The sequence below is a fragment of the Athene cunicularia genome (genome assembly GCF_003259725.1).
Source record: "Athene cunicularia isolate RWA chromosome 23 unlocalized genomic scaffold, athCun1 chr23_part1, whole genome shotgun sequence".
Lineage (NCBI taxonomy): Eukaryota > Metazoa > Chordata > Aves > Strigiformes > Strigidae > Athene > Athene cunicularia.
In genome coordinates, this window is record NW_020799130.1 from 3,413,349 (window position 1) to 3,435,450 (window position 22,102).

The window sequence follows — 22,102 nt, forward strand, 5'->3', positions numbered from 1 at the left end:
GGGGGGGGGGAGGAGAAAAGACAGTGGCTGCCCCAGACATAAATCAGGGGGAAGCCTGCGCTTGGGCGAGGGCCCAGCTGCGAGACCGGCCTGTTGACGACTCCAGCAGGGCTGCACCGGGCTCTGCTCGGCGGTCGCTGCGCCCTGGGGTTGGGCGATACCCGCAGTGGGGGGAACCCTTCTCAGCACCCGCTCCCGGGGCCAGGGCTGCAGCCTGACATCAAATCCCGAGGCGGGACATCCATTAACTCTGCGGGAGCCACGGCACCCACATCCACCTCGCTGTCTGCATACGTGGCCCTTGCTCCGGGCAGCGAGAGGAGGAGGAGGAGGAGGAGGAAGACTTCAGCAAGAGTTTCAGATCCTGGCGTGAAGTGCTGTCACCAGGGAAAATCAATAAGAGATTCCCACCTGGTTGCCTGGGGCCAGGTTTTGTTCCCCATCGTTTGAATGACTAGAAAAGGCCGTGGCCAGAGAAGTGCTTGTTGCCTGTCCCTACAGCTTGGGGGCTTACCTGTCCTCCCAGTTCTCCCCATTTTATACCAGTGCATTTTACTGGTATATTGCTCCACACCAGTGGATTCTATGCACTGGTAGACTCCACGTGCACGTGCACCCACACACCCATTTATATCAGTGTATTTTACTGGTATATTACTCCACGCCAGTGGATTTTATGCACTGGTAGACTCCACACTCATGTGCACCCATTCACGCATCCTCGGCCACTTGGGGACCAGCGCGGGGAGCCCCAGGCACACACCCTGGGGTGAATTGGGAGCCATGCCGCTGCTGTCAGGGGATTTATTGTCTCTCTAAAGAGCGAGCGAAGGGAGCTGGGACACACCTCTGCCCCAGCACCAGCCTTTGGCGGGAGCCCTGTGCTCTGGGCGTAGCACAAATACTCGAGCGTGAGCAGCGCCGATGGGATGAGACGGGGTTTTCAAAAGCTGCGAAGTGACTTAGGAGCACGAGTGCGATTGACGTGAATCCTGCGGTTCTGAAGTCACGAAAGTGCCATTCTTCATTGTCCGGGACCGCGATTCTCCTCTCCCCACAACAGCCCGACAATGAGGAGCATGTTCAGGGCTCACATCCTCTGTGCTATTGATAGCACGGCCGAGCTTTTTGGAGCGTGGGTCCCATCTGCCACTTCCACTCCTTTTTAAAAGATCCTAATGACTGTCAGATCCTTTTAGTTCTTAATTAATTTCAGAGTTCAACTGCAAATAGGAAACAAGGCAGCTTTTGCCCTTACGCATATGAATATTACTGTTCCATTTAATGTGGTTACTGGTGGAATGCTGTTATTCATTCCTGCCTGCAATAAAAGCCACATGTTTTTAAAACTTTGCACTTGAAAAAACTTTTAGGAAAGAAATCAAGTATGTTTTGTATGCATGGCATGAGATAAAAACTAGTCATAAATATTCAAAGAACAGTTAGAGCTTTATGCTTGATTTAAACAAGTGAACAGAGAAGTACGACGGTTGAAGTGGAGAATGAAAGCCCAATGCTCCTTTAAGAATGTGCTTATGCAGAGAAAAGGAACTATTCATGCAAAGGTTATGGAGCACCTAAGGACATCCCATCTCCTCCAAAAATGCCCAAAGGTGGATAACACAACTGGAATCATTGGGCTTTGTTCAGAACTATTCGAGTGCATGGGAGTTTCTCTCTCTTCAGGGGTTTCGGAGGAGTTTTAGGGGGGTGTGAGATGCCTCCTGCCAGACCCTGTGGGAAATGAAGACTCTTCTTGCATGGAGACATCTCCAATGTGTCCGCTCCCCACGTCGGAAGGCAGATGATTGAAGTTTTGATGAGCATTTTTGGGAGCTCCCTGGACTCCTGGACAGACCTTCCCTGGAGCCACCAGAGCCCAGCACAGCCAAAAAGCCACGAGGGAAGGGACTGAGCGCCGGGCCCCAGGGCAGTGCCTGTCCCACGGCCCTGCCGACGGAGCCCGGGGCAGTGTCAAACCCTTCAAAACCCAAAACGCGACAGGGGGAGAAATAAAAAAAATTCCAAAGGAAAGAAAAAGGGGAAATGTCTGGATGGTGGAAAGAGGAACCGAAAGGCACATGACGACGAGAAAAGTACAACGGGGTGGACGCAGAAAAACACGATATGATTTCTAATTTTGAGGAGAGGCGGTTAGAGGAGTTCCTGTCGCAGAAGGGCTCTCAGGCAGAGCACCAAGGGCCAGGGCACAGGGAAATCCTCCCGCACGTGCCAAGCAAAGCCCTCTTGCAACACGAAGAGACTGCAGAAAGCGTTTTCTTGTCTGGGAAAATAGCTGTGCATTGGCAAAACTGCCCCATTGCTCAGCCCCATCCCCAGTGGGGTGGGAGAACTGACCTCTCGTCTCGTACGGTGGCTGAACATGCAACGGGGGTTTTCAGTTCTGTTCCCTACAGGCTCACCCAAAATGTTGGGGTGATGCTGGGTATCAAATGGGTGCCCAGTGCTCCTGTGCTAGGCTGAGGTTTGCAGGGCAACAGGGACCCTTGGGGAAAGGTCTTGCACCCACAGACCCAAACAGCAGCCGGGGTTCATGCTTGAGCCCTGGTGTGGTGAAGCATCTATACGGTCCTGAGCAAGGCTGAGCTGGGCTCTGACTGAGGATCGATCCCTTCAAGGAAGTCAAATGTGAAGAGAGAGAAAATGAGCTCTGGAAACCTCTCACGTTCCTGCATGCTCGCCTACCTCCCTGCGAGGGGCACCCGGCTCTTAGAAACCTCAGCCAAAGGTTTCTCTGCTTCAGGGCTGCAACATCTGCAAAAACCTCTCGGATGTGGGAGCAGAAATGGGTGTTTGTCCCCCCCGAGAGGGCAGGAGGGGTCTGGCAGCTGCCTGCGACGGGCAGTGGCGTCGGACAGGGAACTCTGGTTTCCCTTTTCGTTCAGGTCTGGTAGAGCATCTTAGGGTCGTGTCTCAGCAAAAGCAGCTTTACAGGCAAGCACACTGTATCTGCTTAACTTCACTGTGGGACATCAGTATGGCAAAGGGAACCCAGCCTGGTCACCCTGAGGGCACCCCGCTGATCTGGGAGCCCTGGACACCCCTTTAACCAGACCGCCCACAGATGTGCTCTCCGCAGTGGCTGTTGTTTGCATCTTGCTCCCCAGAGGATGACGGGGTGGTGCTGTCTCACGCTGCCTGACCACAGGGCAGCGGCGGTGCCTCGCAGCAGCTTTGCTAAATTTCCAAAGCCCTTCCTGGAATGTCCTTTTGTAGGAAGTGGAGAGTTTCCCCCCCCAAAAAAAAACCTCAGCCTTGCTGGGAGAGCCACTGGCAAAACCACAGTGGCCGGTGGTGACACCATCACGGGCATCTCCTCCCTTCCTGCCTCCGCCCCGAGGTGGTTACCCCATTTCTCTTGCCTGGGCTGAGCCCTGATGGAGGCAGAGCCGGCGGGTTGGGAGGGAGGCAGATCACAGGAGGTGCTTTATAAACGCGTGGTTTATTAGATGTGCCTAATCCACCAGCTTTCATCCACGCGAGGGTTTTCCCCACCTGTCTGCGGGCAGATGAGCTTTGCAGAGCAGCACCAGCGCAGGGTGGCTGGTAGTTGTTCTCCAGCAAGAGAACGGTTTGAAAAAGCCCCCAAACTTGGTATTTAAGGGCAAAGGTTGGGGACGGGAAGAACGGGACCGATTGCAGCGATGGAGCCCAGCGAAGCTGCCAGGTCTGCACCGAGCCGCATCGCACAGAGCTGGAGAAATGCACCCAGGAGTCTGGCGGGGTGTTTCTCCAGCCCACCGCGATGCTGCTTGGTGTGGAGCTTGAGCGAACGGCCGGCAGTGCCCAGGGCGCCCGCAGGCAGCTGCCTGCTCAGCCCCGCGGGCAGATCCTACGGCTCCGCACTCCCCCCAGGCCCGCCTCACTCCTCAGGGCAGCTCGCCCATGAAATTGCGGGCACGCACGGCTCGTTGACTCTGCTTCATAGCTCAGGGCAGGAGATACGGACGGGGCTCGGGCTGGCTGAGAGCCCTTTTGCAATGCCAGTGCCGGGATCGCACCCCAAACATTTCTGTCAATGAGATGCATTGGCTGTTTTCCACAAAAAATAAGGTGCTGGGCAAGGACGCTTCCCGTGCGAGGTGTTTATCATCCCTATGGGATCAGTCCCTGATTTCTGCCATCGCCACCAGACTCGGTGGCAACTTGCAGGAGAAACAGTGAAGATCCTCCAGCAGTGACACGGAGCAACTTCAAACTGATGTCAACAACTCCCCTTACAGCAAAGTAACTCTGAGAAAACTGGCTTCTGGTTCCAGTTGCAAATTGTCCTGCAGGCCCACACCAATTTTTTCCAGGTTCACTGGCTTTTTGCAATTATTCACTACTTTCACTTCTATGAATAAATCTGGGCAATGCTGTTTTGCAACTGGGCTGCTTTGACTCAATGGGCTCCGGGTTGAGTTGCTTCTGCTCCTTCCTTGAATTATTTTTTTCCGGTGCAAACGTTTTCTTTCCTATTTGCCCTTCTGTATAGACTCTCACTGATGTGAGTTTGCCCGACATCCCCCACCAATAAGCCTGGTGGTTGCAGAGTCATTCCAGAAAACAAACCCCCGAGAGGGTTCAGCCTGTGGATTCACCCAGCACTTACGCATCCCTTTAGGCACGGAACAAATCCCTGACTTGGGGGAATTAGTCACAGGCAAAAAAAATGACGCAGAAGGTACTTTTCTGGTTTCTGGCTATGAACTTTGACAACTCAAACACAATGTTATTTAGGGACCGCTGTTAAGTCACTGGTCGCTCCCGATCCATCTCCAGCAGCTTGGAAAGGGAACTGCGCCCGATCACTTCCATCAAACCCCCAGCCCTGTGCTCATCAGCATGAGCTCTTTTTTTTTTTTTTTTTTTTTTTGCAGAAGTTTCTTATAAAAGTTCATATGTAAGCAGGAGGTGCCTGTCTGCCTGGGTCAGCTGGCTGACACCACGAGCAGGCTCCTCGCCCCAGCCCAGACAGCAGCCTGGGAAGTTGGGGCGGTTCAGCAACAGGTTGGGGCTGGAGACGACAGAAATGGAGAACTTGCCCAGACAGAACGGTAGCGGCTTTTGGTCTTGAGCGAGCAGCCAGCTCTGCGGGGAGAGAGGGGATCTTATCTGCAAAATGCAACCTCAGCTATGTCTTGGGGTCTGAGCCAGTCCGCACCTGCCTGACCCTCCAAAACGGGTGGTTCTCGAGAATGTTTTTACATTTTCTCCTCCAACCGAGCGGCAGGCCCTCACTGGCAGGAAGCGTGGGCTCCGGGAGCAAGCATTGGCAGGGGAAGCGAGATGTCTGGGTTCAATCCACATCTCCGCCACAACCTTCCCCAAGGACCCCAGACATGCTGTGTCGGGGCTCCCTGGCAAGTGCTTCAGTCCCCCCATCTCCCCCCCCTTGGTGGTGGCAAACCCCTCGCACCAGCCTCTGCCACACAACACGGTCCGGGCACCACGTGTGCCTCCCACCTCTGGCAGCGAGGAGCCTCTGATTCCAGCCAGCCCCCCAGGACATGACACTAACTGGGGGAGAGCCCCGTGAGCCCCGGCAGGCTCGCGCTCGTATTCTTGACAATTCAAGATACCACGGAGACAAGCCCATCCTGCCACCAGCAAGCACTCCCTGCTCCCACTGATCTCAGTGGACTCAAGAGGGTTGGATTTCATCAGAATCGGGCTCTTTTCATCTCCCAGCAGCGATGGCTGGCTTTGCTTGTCCGCTGACCGGCGGCAGTGGAACTGCAGAGGTTGTCGGGGATGGGAGGTGGGATGTCTCTGGTGAAAGTTTGGGGAGATAAATGTGAATTCCCCATCTCAGGAGCATATCCCAGTGCCCCTGCTCTTGTTGGACATGACGAAGGTATTTCATCTCCTCTGACACGGGGCAGGATGGTCAGACCGACCACCCGAGCGATGATTTCTGCAGCGCAATGGGTTAAATGGTGCCTGCTGGCTGTCGAGGTAGAAAGAAGTTTGAAATAACTTAAAGATGCCACCTTAAGGGTTTGGCTAATCCACCTCCTACACCAAAGCTGTGTTGACTTTCTAGGCTGCACAGGAGGAATCCCAGCACTGCCAGTCCTGTTTAACCCCTTCTGTGAAGGGCGTCTGCCTCCTGGTGCAGCCGGGATGGAGGTGCTGGGAGCCAGCATCGTAGGCAACCTGCTTGTGCCACCACAGACCCAGAGCTTTGACTCTGTGGGTCCCAATCCCTCCCACCATCACAAATTCAAAAATTTTTGTGGGCTTCTTTCATCACCGTTAACCGACTCCATCTATCTTCCACCCAACCATATCCAAACAAGGCATGTAGGGACACATTTCTCAAGGATAATGTCCCCCTGGCCAGGGCTACCTGGGCAAAACAAACCCTGAAGGATGGATAGACACATATTTCTGGTAAACGTGAGCAATATTTTTGCATTTTAGTAATATCGTATAGTGCTGTCTCAGAGTAAATAAAGATGAACTCTGGCATCAAACCAGGAATGAACTCCTGCAAATGACAGGAGAAAAATGTGTTGGTGATGCCAGCTAGCACAGTCTGGGCTCAAAAGAGTTAACCAACGTGAGGCCTGATCAGGAATTATCTCCTTTGCATCTATTATCCCACCGACCTCCATCTGAGGGAGGAAGGTGATGGGGAGGGTTGCAGGATGGAGGACTCAGGACTGAACTGCCCAGCTCTGGCTTCCATCAGCACCCTGGTGCACGCCAAGGTCCCCCCAGCACCCACTCCACCACAAAACATCGCTGTAGTCCTGACCCAGGCTCAGCTCTTCCCACAACAGACCAAAAGTCCCCAAATCAACACGAGAAAGCAAGCAGTGGTGGATTTCAACAGCCTTCAGGCTTGCAAGAGCGGGTCAAGGTTGTGATCGCGGGGCTGCCAGATTTGGTGAACGCAGAGCTAACAGGGAGCAGAAACATGGTGTTTTGGGGAAAAAAAACCCCAAAAGCCAAACAAATGAAGCGAAGCTCTGTGCCCAGCTCAAGGCATAAAACCAAACTCATGGCACCAACATGGAGTAAATTTGGGTCTGAAAGGCTTTGCCTCTTGGCGGCCCCTCTTCGCTGCAGAGGCAGGAGGGTTTAAAGCCCGCGCGTGGGATCCAGCTCCCGTGGGAGCAGGGCCGAGGTGCTGGTGGGTGTCCCACCACCCTGCTCAGGGACGAGGAGCCGGGACCAGGGCTACTCCTCCCAGCCCAGCAGTTTTTGTTGAGTTTTATGGAAAAAAAAATGGTAGGCTCGCTCATGCGACGAGATTTTCCAAACCGACCCAGGGCTAATAAAAAAAGGTGTTTAATTACAGGGTTCAAGGTAATTGGGCACAAAAGTGGCCAGTAAAATGCAGAGCAGTGCAAAGGAGCTGCAGAACAAGGGCTTAATTTTGGAACAGCACATCTGATTTAGTCTTTACATTCTCTGGCCGGCACTTTCTCTCTCCTAATGAGGGAAAACAGCACGGCCTTTTGCAAATCCCCGCTCAGTAGTTTATTCCTGACTTCAAGTCACTGAAATCACGGCACCGCGCTCTGTCATTAAATTATCTCCATGCATATGCTTCCAGTTTAAAGGGAAACGGCGCAGCCCATGTCTGGCATTTAATGTCTGCCAGGCTGTGAAGAAACAGCCTCCCCGGCTTTTCCATGCACCCCCACCGACGCGGGGCTCCGCTCCCACCTCGAGCATCCCCTTGCCACTCGCTTGCACCCACCATCGCCGAGCGGGGGATGCAGGGAGCAATATTCCCTTCAATATTTTGTCAGCGTTACAAACAGGAATGGAAATAGGCAATTTCTGTGGGAGTTTTTAGTATCTGTAATTGAGTGTAGCTTCCTCCCTGGATTTTTGGCTTCTCATTGGGAGAGAAATTGAGTTACAGCTGGGGATATTCCTGCAACAGCCCCGCTAGCAGCTGCTGCTGGACGGGAGGCGTGCGCGGGCTGCACTGCTGGTTAGGAAACGTGCTGCTCCTGGGATAACCCACGTGCTCGCTCCAGAGATCAGAAAGCAACCCCTCCAGTCTCTTGCTGAAGTTTCCCTCCAAGAAAACTCCCCTCCAGCTGCAAGAGAAGTACTGTTTTACCGACACCCATCAAATGGACTGACAGAAGCTGTGCTGTCAGCTCCATCCTGGGATGCTGGTGCTGCACCCGGAGCCGTGCAGGAAACCTCTTGCAAAGCCCGGGCCAAGGTTTGTTAACACAATGAGTATCTTTTAATGACCAGCTCAGCCCGTCCCACAACCATGGGCACTGGCGCGCTCTCCATTGGCACGCGGGGAGTTTGCGACACCCTTTGTCTGTCTGTCTGTCCCTGTGCCAGACTGAGCCCTGGCTGGGACCCAGGAGACGCAGAGGGTGCGAGAAGTCAGGGCAGACTTTGGTCCAGGGTTGTGCCGTTAACATCATTCCTACCATTTTGTTTTGATTTTTTTAGAAGCTATTTTAACAAAAACCATGCTGCCTTGTGAAATCACATCCCAATATAGCTGCCATAAACACACACAAGGAGCGACTGGAAAAAAAAAAAAAAAAAAAAAAAAAAAAAAAAAAAAAAAAAAAAAAGCAGACCTGGAGCCCTAAATCCCATCATTACCAGGAGAAAAGACCCTTGGAAGGTGCCTCCTCCTGTCTGGGCTCCCTGCGGGCTTCCCCATGCCGACAGCTCGTGGTTACGCGGTCAGACCCCGCCACGATGCCAAAGGCACCGGTGAAACCTCGGTCAGGGTGTCAGTGACCCGGACCCTGGCGGAGTGGGCTGGGGGGGACATGTGACCGTGACTTGGGGCACCACTAGCATATCCCTTGCCACCCCCTGCCCTGAATCGTGGCTGTGAAACTGGTGGCACCTCGGGGACATGAACCCCTCGTGGGATGCTCCTCGCTGGGGTGACGGGACCATTGGGGTGGCAGGAGGTCCCTTCCCAGCCATCACGGGCAGGGCTGCATCTCCCCAGGTGGAAAGACAAACCCAAGGGCTTCTTATCCCTCCGGCCAGGATCTGGCCATCCCAGGGGTACAGGTTCGGTTTCTACAGGGCCCTACGGCACGGCAGAGACTGTTGAAAAAAAGCCCATTTTTCAGTGTCTCCCTTCCCAACTGAGGCCTTTTTTTTTTTTTTTTTTTTTAAATCTCTCCCTTCTCCTCCTATTTTGGTTGTTTTTATATTTTATTTTACAATAGCTTGAGTAATACGTTCCTCATGTTCCAAACGCACTAGCTGCTTCCAGTGGGAATGGAAAATCATTGTTTCTTTTTATTTTCCCTTTTCTTTTTCTTTTTAATATGTTTATGTTATGGAAAATACCCCCAGATTGCAGACGCGTCGGCTGTTCCACTTACTTGAAAAAAAAAAAAAAAAAAAAAATTAAAGCATTTTTAGAAAGACAAGAGCCAAGGAGGACGAGGAGGATAATGCTGTGCCTGGCACCCTGCAGACTCTGTCGTGGCCAGCCTGGGTGTTGCTTTAGGCTGCGATGGGCCACGCAGCACCCGATGCACCACGGCCACGGCCTGCCCTCTCGAGGCGGGATGCCGGTGCCCTGCGTGGGAGGTGTGTGCTCTCCATTCCCCCCTTTCCCACGCACCCTTCTCTGTTGGGGGGTGCCCAGGAGGGAGCTGCCCTCCCAGGATGTTTCTGCGAAGGGCCTCGCCGTCCCCACCAGCCGGGAAACCACATCCGCCACCGGCGCGGCAGCTGCCCCGGCAAGGCTGGGGCAGCAAAGGGAAGCAAAGGGAAGAGGCAGAAATGGGTGGAAACAGAGCGAAATTTTTCCAGATGAAGCATAGAGTGGCAAGAGGTCTAGAGAGTGGAGGAGGATTTGAGTTTGCCACCAAAAAGGCTGAAGCATCCGCAGTTTGAGCCGGTGCTAACGCTGGGGCTGCTTCCCTGTGCTGCAGAAATGTCGGCAGCCTGCATACAACCAGGGGGACCGTACCAGATTTGCAGCAGGTTTTTACTCATTTTTTTTTCCCACTCTGTGCCACCACCCCAGGGTGCCGCCGTCAGCACCCGCCAGCTCGGTGCACCCCGACACGTCCCCAGCCAGGCATCGCTCGGCAAGATGATCAGCCTAGGCTTGGGGGGGTGTCAGCAGAAGGCGGGTGGCAGCGTGGGGTCTCACCTCACCACGGGGTCACACCAGTGACAGGGCAGGGCTAAAGGGTTTTGGGCAAGAACTGAAGCTAAAGGCTGCCAGGATCTCTGGGATGAAAGGGGTGGGAGTGAGGGCTCAGGCCCAGCCTTTGGGCCAGCCCTGACCTGGGCACATCAGGGATGAAGCTCAGGAGCCAAGGAAAATGAAAACGTGATGGGAAGCCCTGGGGGAGAGCTCAGCCCTCTGGATCCTCCATCGCTTGCACAGCTAACGGACATCACCCCCTGCAGCAACAGTTTCTTCTCACTCTGGGAGAAAAATTGGGTGCAGATGCACCCTGCAGCAGGAGGGAGAGGGGATTTGCATCCTCAGGGCTGAGCCCCGAGCCCCCATCACCAGCACCCCAATGCCACTGGAGACCTCCTGGCAGGTTTTTCAATGTTCTCCCCTCCGCTGCTCAGCCTCGTTTGAGGAGTATTTACGGTGTGGCCCGTGGCTCGGGCTCGTCGCTTCGGATGGGAAGTCACATTCTTGCTCCTAATGCTGACCATGTGTGGATCTGAGCCTGCAAACATACAGCTCATTCTTTGTTTCCCAAACCGTACGCGGCCAAAACAGTGGACCGCAAACACTGACGACATATCGGAGGAGATCAAGTCTAAGAAATCATCATGAATTAAAGTGCTCAGCAAAGGGGAACGCCACTGTCTCTCTACCCCTATTAGATCATAACAAGGTGATGAGAGACAATGGATTTATACTCGTTCCCACACACACACATACACAAATATATTTAAAAAAAAAAAAAGAAAAAAAAAAAAAAGACATGCCACCAGTCAGCGGGGTTCCCTTGGAAAAGGCAAAGCCACTGACAGTCAATCAGGAGCCAGCAAGCTCAGCGCACAAGCCTTCCCCGAGAGGGGAGGATGAATGGAGGCAAACCAGATTTCGTGGCCACGTGGTGTTGCACACCAACCCCCGGCACGTGGGCGAGCGCATGTGCACGGGGATGGGGCGGCATCGGGGCTCCCTGTGCCCTCCAACTCCAGAGAGCTGGGGGAGCAGAGGGAGGGCTTGCGCAGGGGTAAGGGGGTGAAGGCACCCGGGGTGCTGGGTGAGAGCAGGCCGTGCCCGCAGGAGAGGTCCTGGGTGTGCAAACATCCCCCCAGGTATTACAGTGCCCATAGGTGTGTGTGTCCGTGGGGACTGCAGCGCTCACGGGCGTGCAAATGCCTGCAGGAATTGTGACGTTCAGGAGCAGGCCAACATCCGTGGGTATTGCAAAGCTCACGGGCGGGCAAATGTCCGCAGGTGCTGCAAAGCTCACAGGTATGCAAACGTTCATGGAGATTGCAAAAAAAAAAAAAAATAATTTGGGTGCTTCAGATGAAACAAAACCTTTAGGGAAACGTGATGGCAAAGCTCGGTGACACCGTTACACGTGCACGGTGTTACTTGGTGCCCACTCACCCACTCTCTGCCGGAGGCGTTGCCCAGAGCACGGCGTGGCAGGAGGAGGGAAAAACGCCTCAAAATACCATCGGGGTTACAGTTTTCTGTGGTTAGGAAGAAACACAGAAATCCATTAAACGGACGTTTGCCGAGTGGGACTCCCTGAGGTGGCCAGCTATGGGAAGGGTGGACAAAGAAACCTCTGCTTGGGGCGAGCTGGGGGCCACCATCTGCACCCCAGCAGGTGAGGAAAGCTGCTGGTGGCTTGGGGGCGCAGCGAGGAGAGCACTGTGCTGCGGCACAGCCAGGGGGGCTGCCCCGTGCCCTGGCATGTGCCAGCCTCGGCGCGTGGCAACAGGCCAGGACCGCAGCCCCCAGCACAGCAGTTGTGAAACTCTGACTAATCTGTGGGGAAAAGGCACAGACGCAGCGACCTTCCAGAGAAGAAATGATGGCCACCTCCCGCACCAGGGCAGCCATCATCGCCCACTTTCAGAAGCCGAAGGCGACTGACACCGGCTCTGCCACTACAGGGTTCCCTCCTGCTCCTCCTCCAGCATCTACCGGGGCAGGGCCAGGGCCAGAAGTCAATTTGTTCATCCAAGCTGTCACGTTTTGGGGATGGGATGGGTTCCCCATGGGATCACAGCTCATTTCTGCCACTATGGGGTAGACAACATTCTCAGATCCCCCCAGCAAGGCTGTCCTGCACGGGACCACAGCCCCACTGCTTTCTCTTGGGGCAGAGCCGCTCTGCAGGGACCCTTTGAGCCCCTCTGCTCCTGCTTTAGGCAGAACCCCGCTGTTTTAGTCTAACAAGGCTGAGAAGGGCTGGCAGAGACCCCCAGGCTCCCTGCGCCCCCACGGACCACCTTCTCCCTTTAGCAAAGCAGAGAAGAAGGTGCAGAGACAGGAGGAAATTTGCCACGATCAACCAGAGACAAGGACCCAGAGAGCCCAGGAGGAGCAGCAAAGCAGGGACTGCACCCCAGGATCAGTCTCAGTTCCTTCAGAGCAGCGCTGAGCACTGCACCATGGCCAAGCACGGCTGAGAGTGTGTCTACATTCATGTATCTGCAAAATAAACAGTAAAATTCCCTTCTTGGATGCCAGGACCAAGGCTCAGTGCCCTTTGCCTCCCTTGCAAGGGCATGAAGCCACCCGGAGAAGGCTGCAACATGAAGGCACCAACTTCAGCTACCTATGAAGGCACCAACACGATGGAGAAACGGGAAAAAAAAAGTGATATAACACTGGTTTGTTTTCACTGGGGAGCGTGGACAGACCGTGACAGTTTACGAGCTGTTTCCACGTGCTTTTAGATTTACAAAACCCAAGGGAAAACTGACAAACATTGATGACCTGAGTTAGGGAGAAGTGAATGAGCCCGCTATGGGCACCCTGAGCAGAAGAGCCAGCCTAGGCCACCAGCAAACCTTCGCAGGGCTCACCCCGAGGCAAAATAACTCCCAGCCTCCAGCCAAAAGGTCTGAGAGCACCCGAGCCACCGGCACCTCGCTCCTCTCTCGGTGGCCCCATGAAGCATCACACCCCGTGGCCATCCCTGCAGGTTTCCACTGAAGACTGTCAAGAAACCAGCCCGGGTGGCTGAGTCCTCCCCGCCCCGATAGCCATCAGTAACGAAGAACTGACTCACGGATGTGACATTTGTGGTTTTGATGACTTAGAGGCAACCGGTTGCCACTGGGCTGGCGGCTCCAGAGGTCCCAGGAGAGGGCATGGCCAGACCCAGGAGCCGAGCCACGGAGCGCTCGGATGGAGCAGAAAAAGACGTAGTTATTTTTTCCTTGCAAAAAGGGATAGAAAGCGTTTGTCAGCCCCGCGGAGGAGCGCGGGTCCCTCATGCTGGCACTGACTGGGGGGTTCAGCCATTGGGTGCAGCAGGGGAGAGTCCCCCCCAGTTCAAACCAGTTTATCTTACAACTTCTGGCTGGTCTCCAAGAGAAGCGAGGAGACGCAAAGACAGCCCCAAGGCCAAGGCAGCACTGGCTGCCAAAAATGGGGTTTCTATCCCCAAAACCATTGACTGGAGGCAAATTTATTTCAGCCCCCACCAGATATTTCGCTCAGTTGTGAATCTGGCGCGTGCAAGCGGGGATTGGTGCTGCTCTCCCACGTGGGGGCTCTTTTGCCCAACCCTTTGGAAAGCTGAAAAATCCCTTTTCTATTTAAAAAAAAAATAAAATAAAAGAGTTTCCAGACTAACTAGTGGATACCTTTGGGATTTTTCGCTTCATTCCTTAAATATTTGTGCAAACAAACACCCATTTTCATGGATGTGCCCAGAAAAGCAAGCAAAAACTATGAATGCGGTTGAATCCCCCAAAGCCAGGAGGAATTTAAATGAACATTTGTGAATGTTTTGCAGTACTCACCCAAATCTAGCCGGGCAGGAGAAGACACACTGAGCTCCTTAAAGAAAACAAGGATTTCTTGTCCTAATACTAAACAAATGTTTCACCATTTGGCCATATTCCATCCTTGGTGCAATCGTTTAATTCTCTCCAATTTAATAAAAAATTATGTCTGAAACAAAGATGTTTATTGCTTTTATGAGTTCCTATTTGTATGGAAATTGCATACAAGACGTGATATTTTCTGATGCTCACTCTCTTTTATTTTTAAATGAGCAAGCCCAGTTAAACCCCGGCATTTCTTCATCTGGCTTGCGGAGGGAGAAGTATAGATTAAAAAGAACCATGCAAATGTTTTTTATAAACTTCTCTTATTTCCTTGCCATGGGACTGCCTTTAATTAGCTGCACGGAGTACAAAGGACACATTTATAATGCCACCATCTCCGAGTGGAGGGCATTAAGATAAACGTGGCTGTTCTGCCTCTCTGCCTTGTGCTCCGGCATGGTGTATCCATGATGGGGCTGGGGAAGCCAGTCTGGATTTACACCCCCCCCATCCCCATCCCTGCCTCTTTCTGCTGCCTCTCCAACACCCTCTGGCTCAGAAGAAAACTCAAAGCCATGGAGTTGGCGTAATGGAGGTTAACACCACCAACCCGCCTCAAAAGGACACGTAACCTTTTGTGTTCTCAAAAATACCCCAAATCTGGTCTGCAGTGACTCGTCTCTGGATGACTGGCTGCATTTGGCTCTTTGGGTAGGGGCTGATGATTGCCTTCCCCTGATCTGCCTGGGTTCAGTGGGACGTGCTGAGCCGTCGCTCAGGACCTGGGTCCTCACGGCCGTGACCAGCTCAAGCTTTGGCTCCTGAACTGCATCAGGAAAGGGAAAAGACAGGGCTTTGCAGGGCTCTGCCTGACACCTTAGAAAATTCCCAGCTCCTTCCCCCAAAATCTTCAGCATACACGGTCTCAGCAGCTCCAGCCCACGCCGGCCTCCCCCGTTCACCCTGAGCAGCCCTGCTGCAGGGGAGTTACAGGAGGATGGTGGTTGTGAAACGAAGGCGGGTTCAACCCTGGGGACACGAGACCCTGCTGGGACCGAGCAGAGGAGAAATCTGGGGAGAAACAACCCCCTCTGATGGGCAGTTTGTCCATCCTGAGGCAGCCGGGATGGATGAAACCGTCGTGGCTCGGGGTGTGCAGAGAGGCGGCAAAGAGCAGATTGAACAAATTCATCACCCGACGGAGTTATATATTTAGCAAAGCACTATATACTGTGGCTGTGTGTTTTCATATTTAGAGTATTTTATGTAAGTAAACATACAAAACTGTGAGCTTGAATGCAGCCCTAATCTCCCCCAGCTCTTCCCTCCTTGCAAACTGGTTTCTCTTTAGAAGCAATTCACGTTTCTGCAGATTTTTGCTCCCCCACGCAGCACCCGCCTGACAGCTCGGACCGCAGCAAACACATGATATCAATCCCAGCACTGCTCAGTCCTGACCCTTCCCAGCACTGCAACCACACAGGAAAAGGGAAAAAAATAAATGGGAGCAAAACCACCCACTGAACCTGGACAAACACGGCGGCAGCTCGGAGAATCGCAGAAATGGCAGAAAACCCTGGTGGGCACCGGCGAGGAGTGAGGTACCAGCAAAGGTGCATCGAGCCCGCTGCCAGTTTTCTACTTTGCAAATAAATAAATAAAATAAATAGAAAAGCCAACAATGTTTCCTGCCACCGAGGAACGAAAGAGCCCGGTCTGTACTCACCACGCAGGAAAGTGGAGGAGTAGGTGGCGAAGGAGTCGAAGATGCTGTTGGTTGCCATCCCCCTCGTCCCGTACTCCGGCTCTCCTGGAGGAGCTGCTGGCCAGTGGGAGGAGGAAGAGGAGGGATGGGAGAGGCAGCAGTGAGTGGGAGGAAGAGGAAAACCCCGCCGGTGGCACAGGTAGCCTCCGGCTGGCTGGTGGTTCTGTGGTCGGCACGGCAGAGCCGCCGGCTCGGCATCCGCTGGGTGGGAGAGCGGCGTCACCTGATCCGTGGCGTCAACAGGCCAACGATATCGCTGCGGCTTCGGGGTGCTGGCATTGGGGTTTTTTTCCCCCCCTGTATATTTTTCTTACTCATAATTTTATGGTTTGTAGTTGGTGGTTCATGGGAGGCTCGCTCGGACTCATGGCTGAGTGACAGACGGGAGCGGAGGAGACATTTCTCTTTAATTAATTATATTGTTGCCTTAGAAGAAACAAAGAAGTGAGCCCGTAGATTCCTAATTGGGTGATTGAAGTAATAACCCATTTACATGCCGTGGTTTTCTCCTTTTAACTGCCTTTTCTCCCACATTCACCACTTGTCTGTATCCTAATTTTGAGCTGTACGTGGCTTTCCGACTCCCAGCCGGGTATGGGGACGGCATGCCGAGACCGTTTCCATATGTGTAGTGGATGGGTGGTTCTTCTTCACAAGGATTTTATGTGAATTAGTATTAAGCAAAAATACGAAGCACATGTGGCAGAATAAACAGCGCTGCCTGCGGAGGGGGCACCGGGGAGGGTGGAGAGGGCTGGCGAGGAAGAGGAGGAAGGCAGCAGGTATGGCTGACCTCCTGCTTTGCCCAAATGACAACAGACAATTTTTATATATTTATGGTTTAGCAATAAAGTTAATTCAGTAATGCAGGCGCAGCAGATTTCCAGGAGCACCTGAAGATGCCATTTCTGCTGGACCACAGAAATGCCAGTGCCCAGTGGAACAGGAGATGCCATTGGACCCCCTCGCCTGGGGCTGATGAGTTTTCTCATAGAAAATTGCCATTATCACCCCTGGAGATGAATTTTCCCTAAATGGGAAGAAATGTAGAATTGAAATATGAAATGATATTTGTCCTTTTCTTTTTTTCTTCTCGTAAGAAAAAGCAAAGGGAGCTCTCTGATGCAGAGTAAAACAAATGCAAACTAAGCTTAAGTGACCAAAAATCTGCAGGAAAATAAGACCCAGCGCAGAAGGCTGGCTGTTGTGGCCCACGATTTCAAGGTATTTGGAGAGTTTGGTGCCCATCACGCCTTGCCACTCGCCGCTGTCATTCTTAGTTCGGTTTTTCATCCGATGGATGTTGGCGGTCAGACGTATCAAGATGTTATCAGCCAAGATGTTACAGATTTCTGCAGAGTTATTAGAGGCGGGGAAAAAAAAAAAAAAAAAAAAGCGGGTCATATTTACTGTGACTGAAAACTGCTTGTCTGCTGCTTTTAAGCAAAGAGGGGGAAAAAGCGGTTTCAGAGCAGCGAAAGGGGCAGAGGTTGTGCAAATGCTGGCACAAAAGGAAAGGGAAAAGCAACCCAGCCTGGAAAACACCGGCTGCTGCACAGAGCGGGGTCTGTGGCACTGAACAGCATCGCCTTGTCTCGCTTGCCAGACACCCACCACAACCACAGCTCCAGCCCCGGGGTGTGTGGCTACAGGCAGCGAGGTTGTTTCTAGCAGCGCGGTGGCATCGCTCCCCCCCAGCTCCCCAGCAGCGGGGGGATGTGGTCCCCTGAGCCCCACTGCGGGCCAGAGGGGAGCGGGGTGGCTCAGCCCAGCAGCATCGCGCTTGCCAGCCTTGCCTGCCTCAGAATTACAAACCTCCTGGGCGATGTTCAGGTTTTTCAGAGGCTGGGTTTGGATTTCATGGCTCCTTCCTTGCAGGAAGGGGGTGGGAGCCTCAGCCCTCACCTGGTTTAGGTCCCACTGGGGTTGATGGGGAGAAAAATCAGGATGAAGAGAAGGAGAAAGAGAAGGGGAAGGTGGTTTTAAGGTATTTACCCCCTCCCCACATTGGTAGGTGCCAGATGGGAGCTCTGATGCAGCTGCACTCATTTACACCCCGACCCAACACCCTTCAGCAGCACTGGTGAGGAGAAGGCTCTGGATGGGGCTTTTCTTCATCATCCTCCCACCACCTAAATCGCTGCAGTACCACCTCACGGACATGGTCCTCAGCTCCTGGTCATCATCCTCATGTGATCCACAAAATCAACATTTCTCATAAAATTTCTCCTCTTGCCCCTTCAAATCACGGCTTTTTCCTCATGCGGGGCTTTAAATCAGAACTCTCCCAATTTCTCCCGCAGGCAGATGCAAGGGGCATCGTGGGGCCACAACCTGAGGGTGTTCCAGACGTTATCTGGGCATGGTGGGGTGCTGGCAGCACCTGTCAGGGACATTAACACCCAGCCCAGGCAAGGCACTTAATTACACATTTATTTGTACCTTAGGTGAGAGTCACGGACATCCCAAATGATTTAGTGTTCGCCGGTACTTGTGGAAATCCAAAATTCCTCCCCAGCGCCCCAGGAGGCTCCAGAAGTATATGAGGACCAAAGCCGTGTTAAACTCTTGCTCTTTTACATCTGTTTAACAAAAATGGATCCTTTTTTCTTTAGCAGTGTTACCACAGGAGCTGCAAAACGGAGCCAGAATGAGGTGAAACACCTACATAGGAAGTAAAAGGGAATACAAACTGATCGAGGGATTAAAGACACTGTTCTGTTCGTCCTTGCAGAACACGGCTGGGGAATGGGCACGTTTTAAAAAATAACTGATTAACAGCTCTCATGCAGTGAATCGGTCCAATGGGATGGTCGCCCCTGGTGCACAGCTCTCCCACGCAGCCCCAGTGTGGGGCTGGTTTTTGGGGGGGTTTGTTCCCTGCGTGTCCAAGGAGAGCTCTGTGACTGCTGGAGGCAAGCGGGCTCGTTGCAGAGGGTGAATGTTTCCTGCCATTAATAATGCTGGTAGAAAAAAAATAATTAAATTGGAGAACCCAGCCCCAAAGCTTCTCCCTTGCTCTCACCACCCCGAAGCTTTGGATTCGCTCTGTGGGCATTGCTGGGAGTGAAGGGTGAACCCCCAAATCCCCCAAGCTTTAATGCTTCTCTGAAAAACCGGTCCCAGCTGCAGCTGCACGCTCCCCACCAAGGCGCCGGTACAACAACCAGCACTCGCACCCTCGCTGCCTGCGCCCCGCTGCCTGCGAGCTGCGGAACCACCCAGGCATTTCTGGTTTAGCAAACCCACCGCTTTTATCCCCAGCAGAGCTGCTTCTAAGAAAGACGTGACAGTCCCTGCAGCGAGCAGGTGGGGCGTGTGTGTGTGTGCGTGTGTGTGTGTGTGTTGGCCTGGCAGAGGGGCTTCGCACCTCAGCCGCTTCCTCCACGGCTCAGCAAAACCCGCGGCTGGGTGCAGCCACCCCCCTGGCTGCTCGCCACCAGCTCTCACCGCCGCGAACGGGGCGGCCACACTCAGCTCCCAAAGGTGCAGGCAGCGGGTCCGGCAGCTCCGGACACACGCACGCACACGCACACATCCCCCTGCACACCCAGACACGGCGGGAAATGCAAGAATTAAGGGCTTTAGCACCCATGGGGCTGCTCTGTAGGGAAAGCTGCTGCCCGGCTCGGTGTTTCCCAAACAGTGACACCGTGTGCGAGGCAGGGAGGCAGGATGGGGCTTTCAATTTATCGAGGGGAAACTGAGGCATGGGGCGATGGGGACTAAAATGTCCGTTGATTTGGGGAGATGATTGGAAGCGGGTAGGTCACGCCCTTAGCAGTGCACAGCCCGGCATGTCTGTGATGTGATGTGCTCTATCATTTCAGCATGTAGCATTGTAGCCAACCCAGCTGCCAGCATCTCACCCAGCTGTCCCAAATCAGAGAGGCTGCTCGCCACCCTCTCCAACCCCCCCAGCTGAGCCTGACCAGGGCAGGACTCGCTTGCCTGAGCCGTGAGGTCACCACAGCACATCCCTGCTCCACCTCCAATCCCAGCACCCAGCCCCACGCTGGCTCTGCCCGAAGCCATGGGAAAGGAGGCATGTGATCGGCTCCATAAAAACTGCCATGACCCAGGAACAACTCACATTGTCCGGACTTCACCCCGGCCCTTCCTCGCCGGCGCCAGGATGCTCTGGGAATGCCCACAGCCGGTGCACAGCACCCGGCCACGCGGAGCCGCGCGGGCACGCGTGTGTGGCGAGCGGCACAATGCCGGCCTTGTAACCCCGGTGCCGGCAGAGAGATGCTTCCTGACCCCGGAGCAGGGACTGGCCACGGGATCTCTCCCATCACGGCTGCCTTGTTTTCCCTGTGCATCCCAGGGGGTGCAAGGGAAAGCACCCGAGCCTGGGAGCTGCGGGTGCCTCTGAGGTGATCTGGGGCCCTGGCGTGGAGCTGTGGCGGTGCCGGAGATGGGGAGCGGTCGGAGGCAATGCAGAGGCAGCTGGGAGGTAAAGACAGAGGGATGCTGCAGAGAGTCCAGGGGATTGTCCACAGAGGTGACCACAGCCCTGGGATGAGGGGGGGGGAAAAGAGAGAAATTAAAAAAGAAAATTCAAGAGGGGATCAAACATCTGAGGCAAATCAGCAGTGCCTTTGGGCACAGACCTGGTGTCTGCCTGGATATCTCTGGAGTCCGGAGGGGCTCTGGGGACAGGGGCAGGGCAAGAGGGATGGGACAGGCTGGCTGTGCTCCTTCCTGCTCCTGCGGGACCCCAAAACAGCCAGGGAGGGGGTGCAATGCCGACAGACCCATGGGACGATCAGCAGCTCCTTGGAGAGGTTCACATCATCCATCCGTGCACCGGCCGAGCCGTTGGCAACCCTCTGCCACGGCACCACCAGCACCCAGCGGGCCCCGGGGGCGTTGATGGGGTGAGGGACGTGCAGCTCCCCCGGAGATAACAGCCAAGCAGAGATGTTTCGGCCAAGAGGACGGGCAAAGCCGAAGGGAGATCCCCGCATGGGCCGGGGTTGCGCCATCGCCGGGTCACGCCGCAGTCACACGCTGGCAGAGCGTGGTCACACCAACACCCTCCACCTGACCTCGGGGATCACGGGCAGGCGGTGTCCTGGGGGACAACAGCTCTGTCTTGTCCTACACCCTGTCCTAGCAAGTGCCGACTGGTGCCCAGCACCAGCATTAAGGGCGTTTGCTGCGGTTCCAAGGGGGTTGAGCAAATAGCGGGGCCAGCAGGTCCCCATGGGTGCAGCTGCTGGGCCAAAGCCACTTCACATCCAGCCCCTCAGAGGGAGAGAAAGTTTAAAAATCCCCCAAACCTCAATTCATCCATGGAGCACGGGGAAATTCACTTTCCCTTTTGGGTTTAAATATATCTGCTCATTCTGAAATACCCAGGGGATCCTACAGCAATCGCCCACCCATTTTAACAGCCGCTCTCGCAAACGGTGACGCAAAAACAAACAACAATTTATGGCAAAGAACGTGAATTTTTGTGTCTGGTCTGTGGTCTCGCAGCGTACGTTCTCCAAGAAGACTTCCCTGCAGAAGCCAAGGAAGCCCAGACAGTCACTGGTGGGTTCTCACTTCACACGTCTCCCATCAGGGATGCCCATGCCAGAAGTCAACCCGCGTCGACTGGCACGGAGGAGACCAGGAGCAGCCTGAGGTCCATTCCCCACCCTGCTCAGCGCATGGTCCCACCATGGGTTCCGCCAAAAGCAGGGGGGTCCTGCAGCAGAGGCCATGGGGAGAGGCTCAGACATTTCTTTTTAAGAGCGTATTTTGCAAGACTGAGTATTAATACGGAAAACCCATCGTCTGGAGAGCTTGGAGGAAACTGCCCTCACCTTCCAGCTTCCTTGTTTCCCTCCCCAGGAGACAAGGCTGGGTTTACTTTATTAAACAAAAGCAATAATTCACATTTCGAGGGGCACCTGTGAAGCAGGAGAGACTGGGCTGTGAGCAGGTAGGGAGGCTGGGGCTGTTTTGCAGCAGCGAAAAAGATGGGGGCTCCCAGGAGGGTCAGGGTCCCGGCTTTGCCTCTCGTGAAGGACCCGCTGCCCTTGGTAGGATGTGCCAGGTCGCTGCTTCTCTCTCTGCTGGTGAGCAGAGAGCATGCAAGAACTGGCGTGGGCTACAGCTCGTTATCAGGGAGATTTTGAAGTGGTTAGAAAAATGAGTATTATCCCCACAGCCTGGGGGCAGAGGGGGATTTGGAGACATTTTCCACCTTGAAGAAATAGAAAGGAAAAGGAAGGGAAGAGGAAGAGGAAGAGGAAGAGGAAGAGGAAGGGAAGGGAAGGGAAGGGAAGGGAAGGGAAGGGAAGGGAAGGCTAGGCAAGGCAAGGCAAGGCAAGGCAAGGCAAGGCAAGGCAAGGCAAGGAAAGG

The 22,102-nt window shown here is 54.0% G+C and overlaps 1 protein-coding gene across 1 annotated transcript in view; it reads right to left on the reverse strand.

The window, feature by feature from the left end:
* RUNX3 (runt related transcription factor 3) overlaps positions 1–20,733 on the reverse strand; it is a 55,581-nt gene extending 34,848 nt beyond the window's left edge. The window contains exon 1 of the mRNA XM_026863227.1: positions 20,503–20,733. Within this exon, the coding sequence (XP_026719028.1) occupies positions 20,503–20,733 (231 nt within the window). The remainder of the gene's footprint in view (positions 1–20,502) is intronic.
* Positions 20,734–22,102: the final 1,369 nt, after the last annotated feature.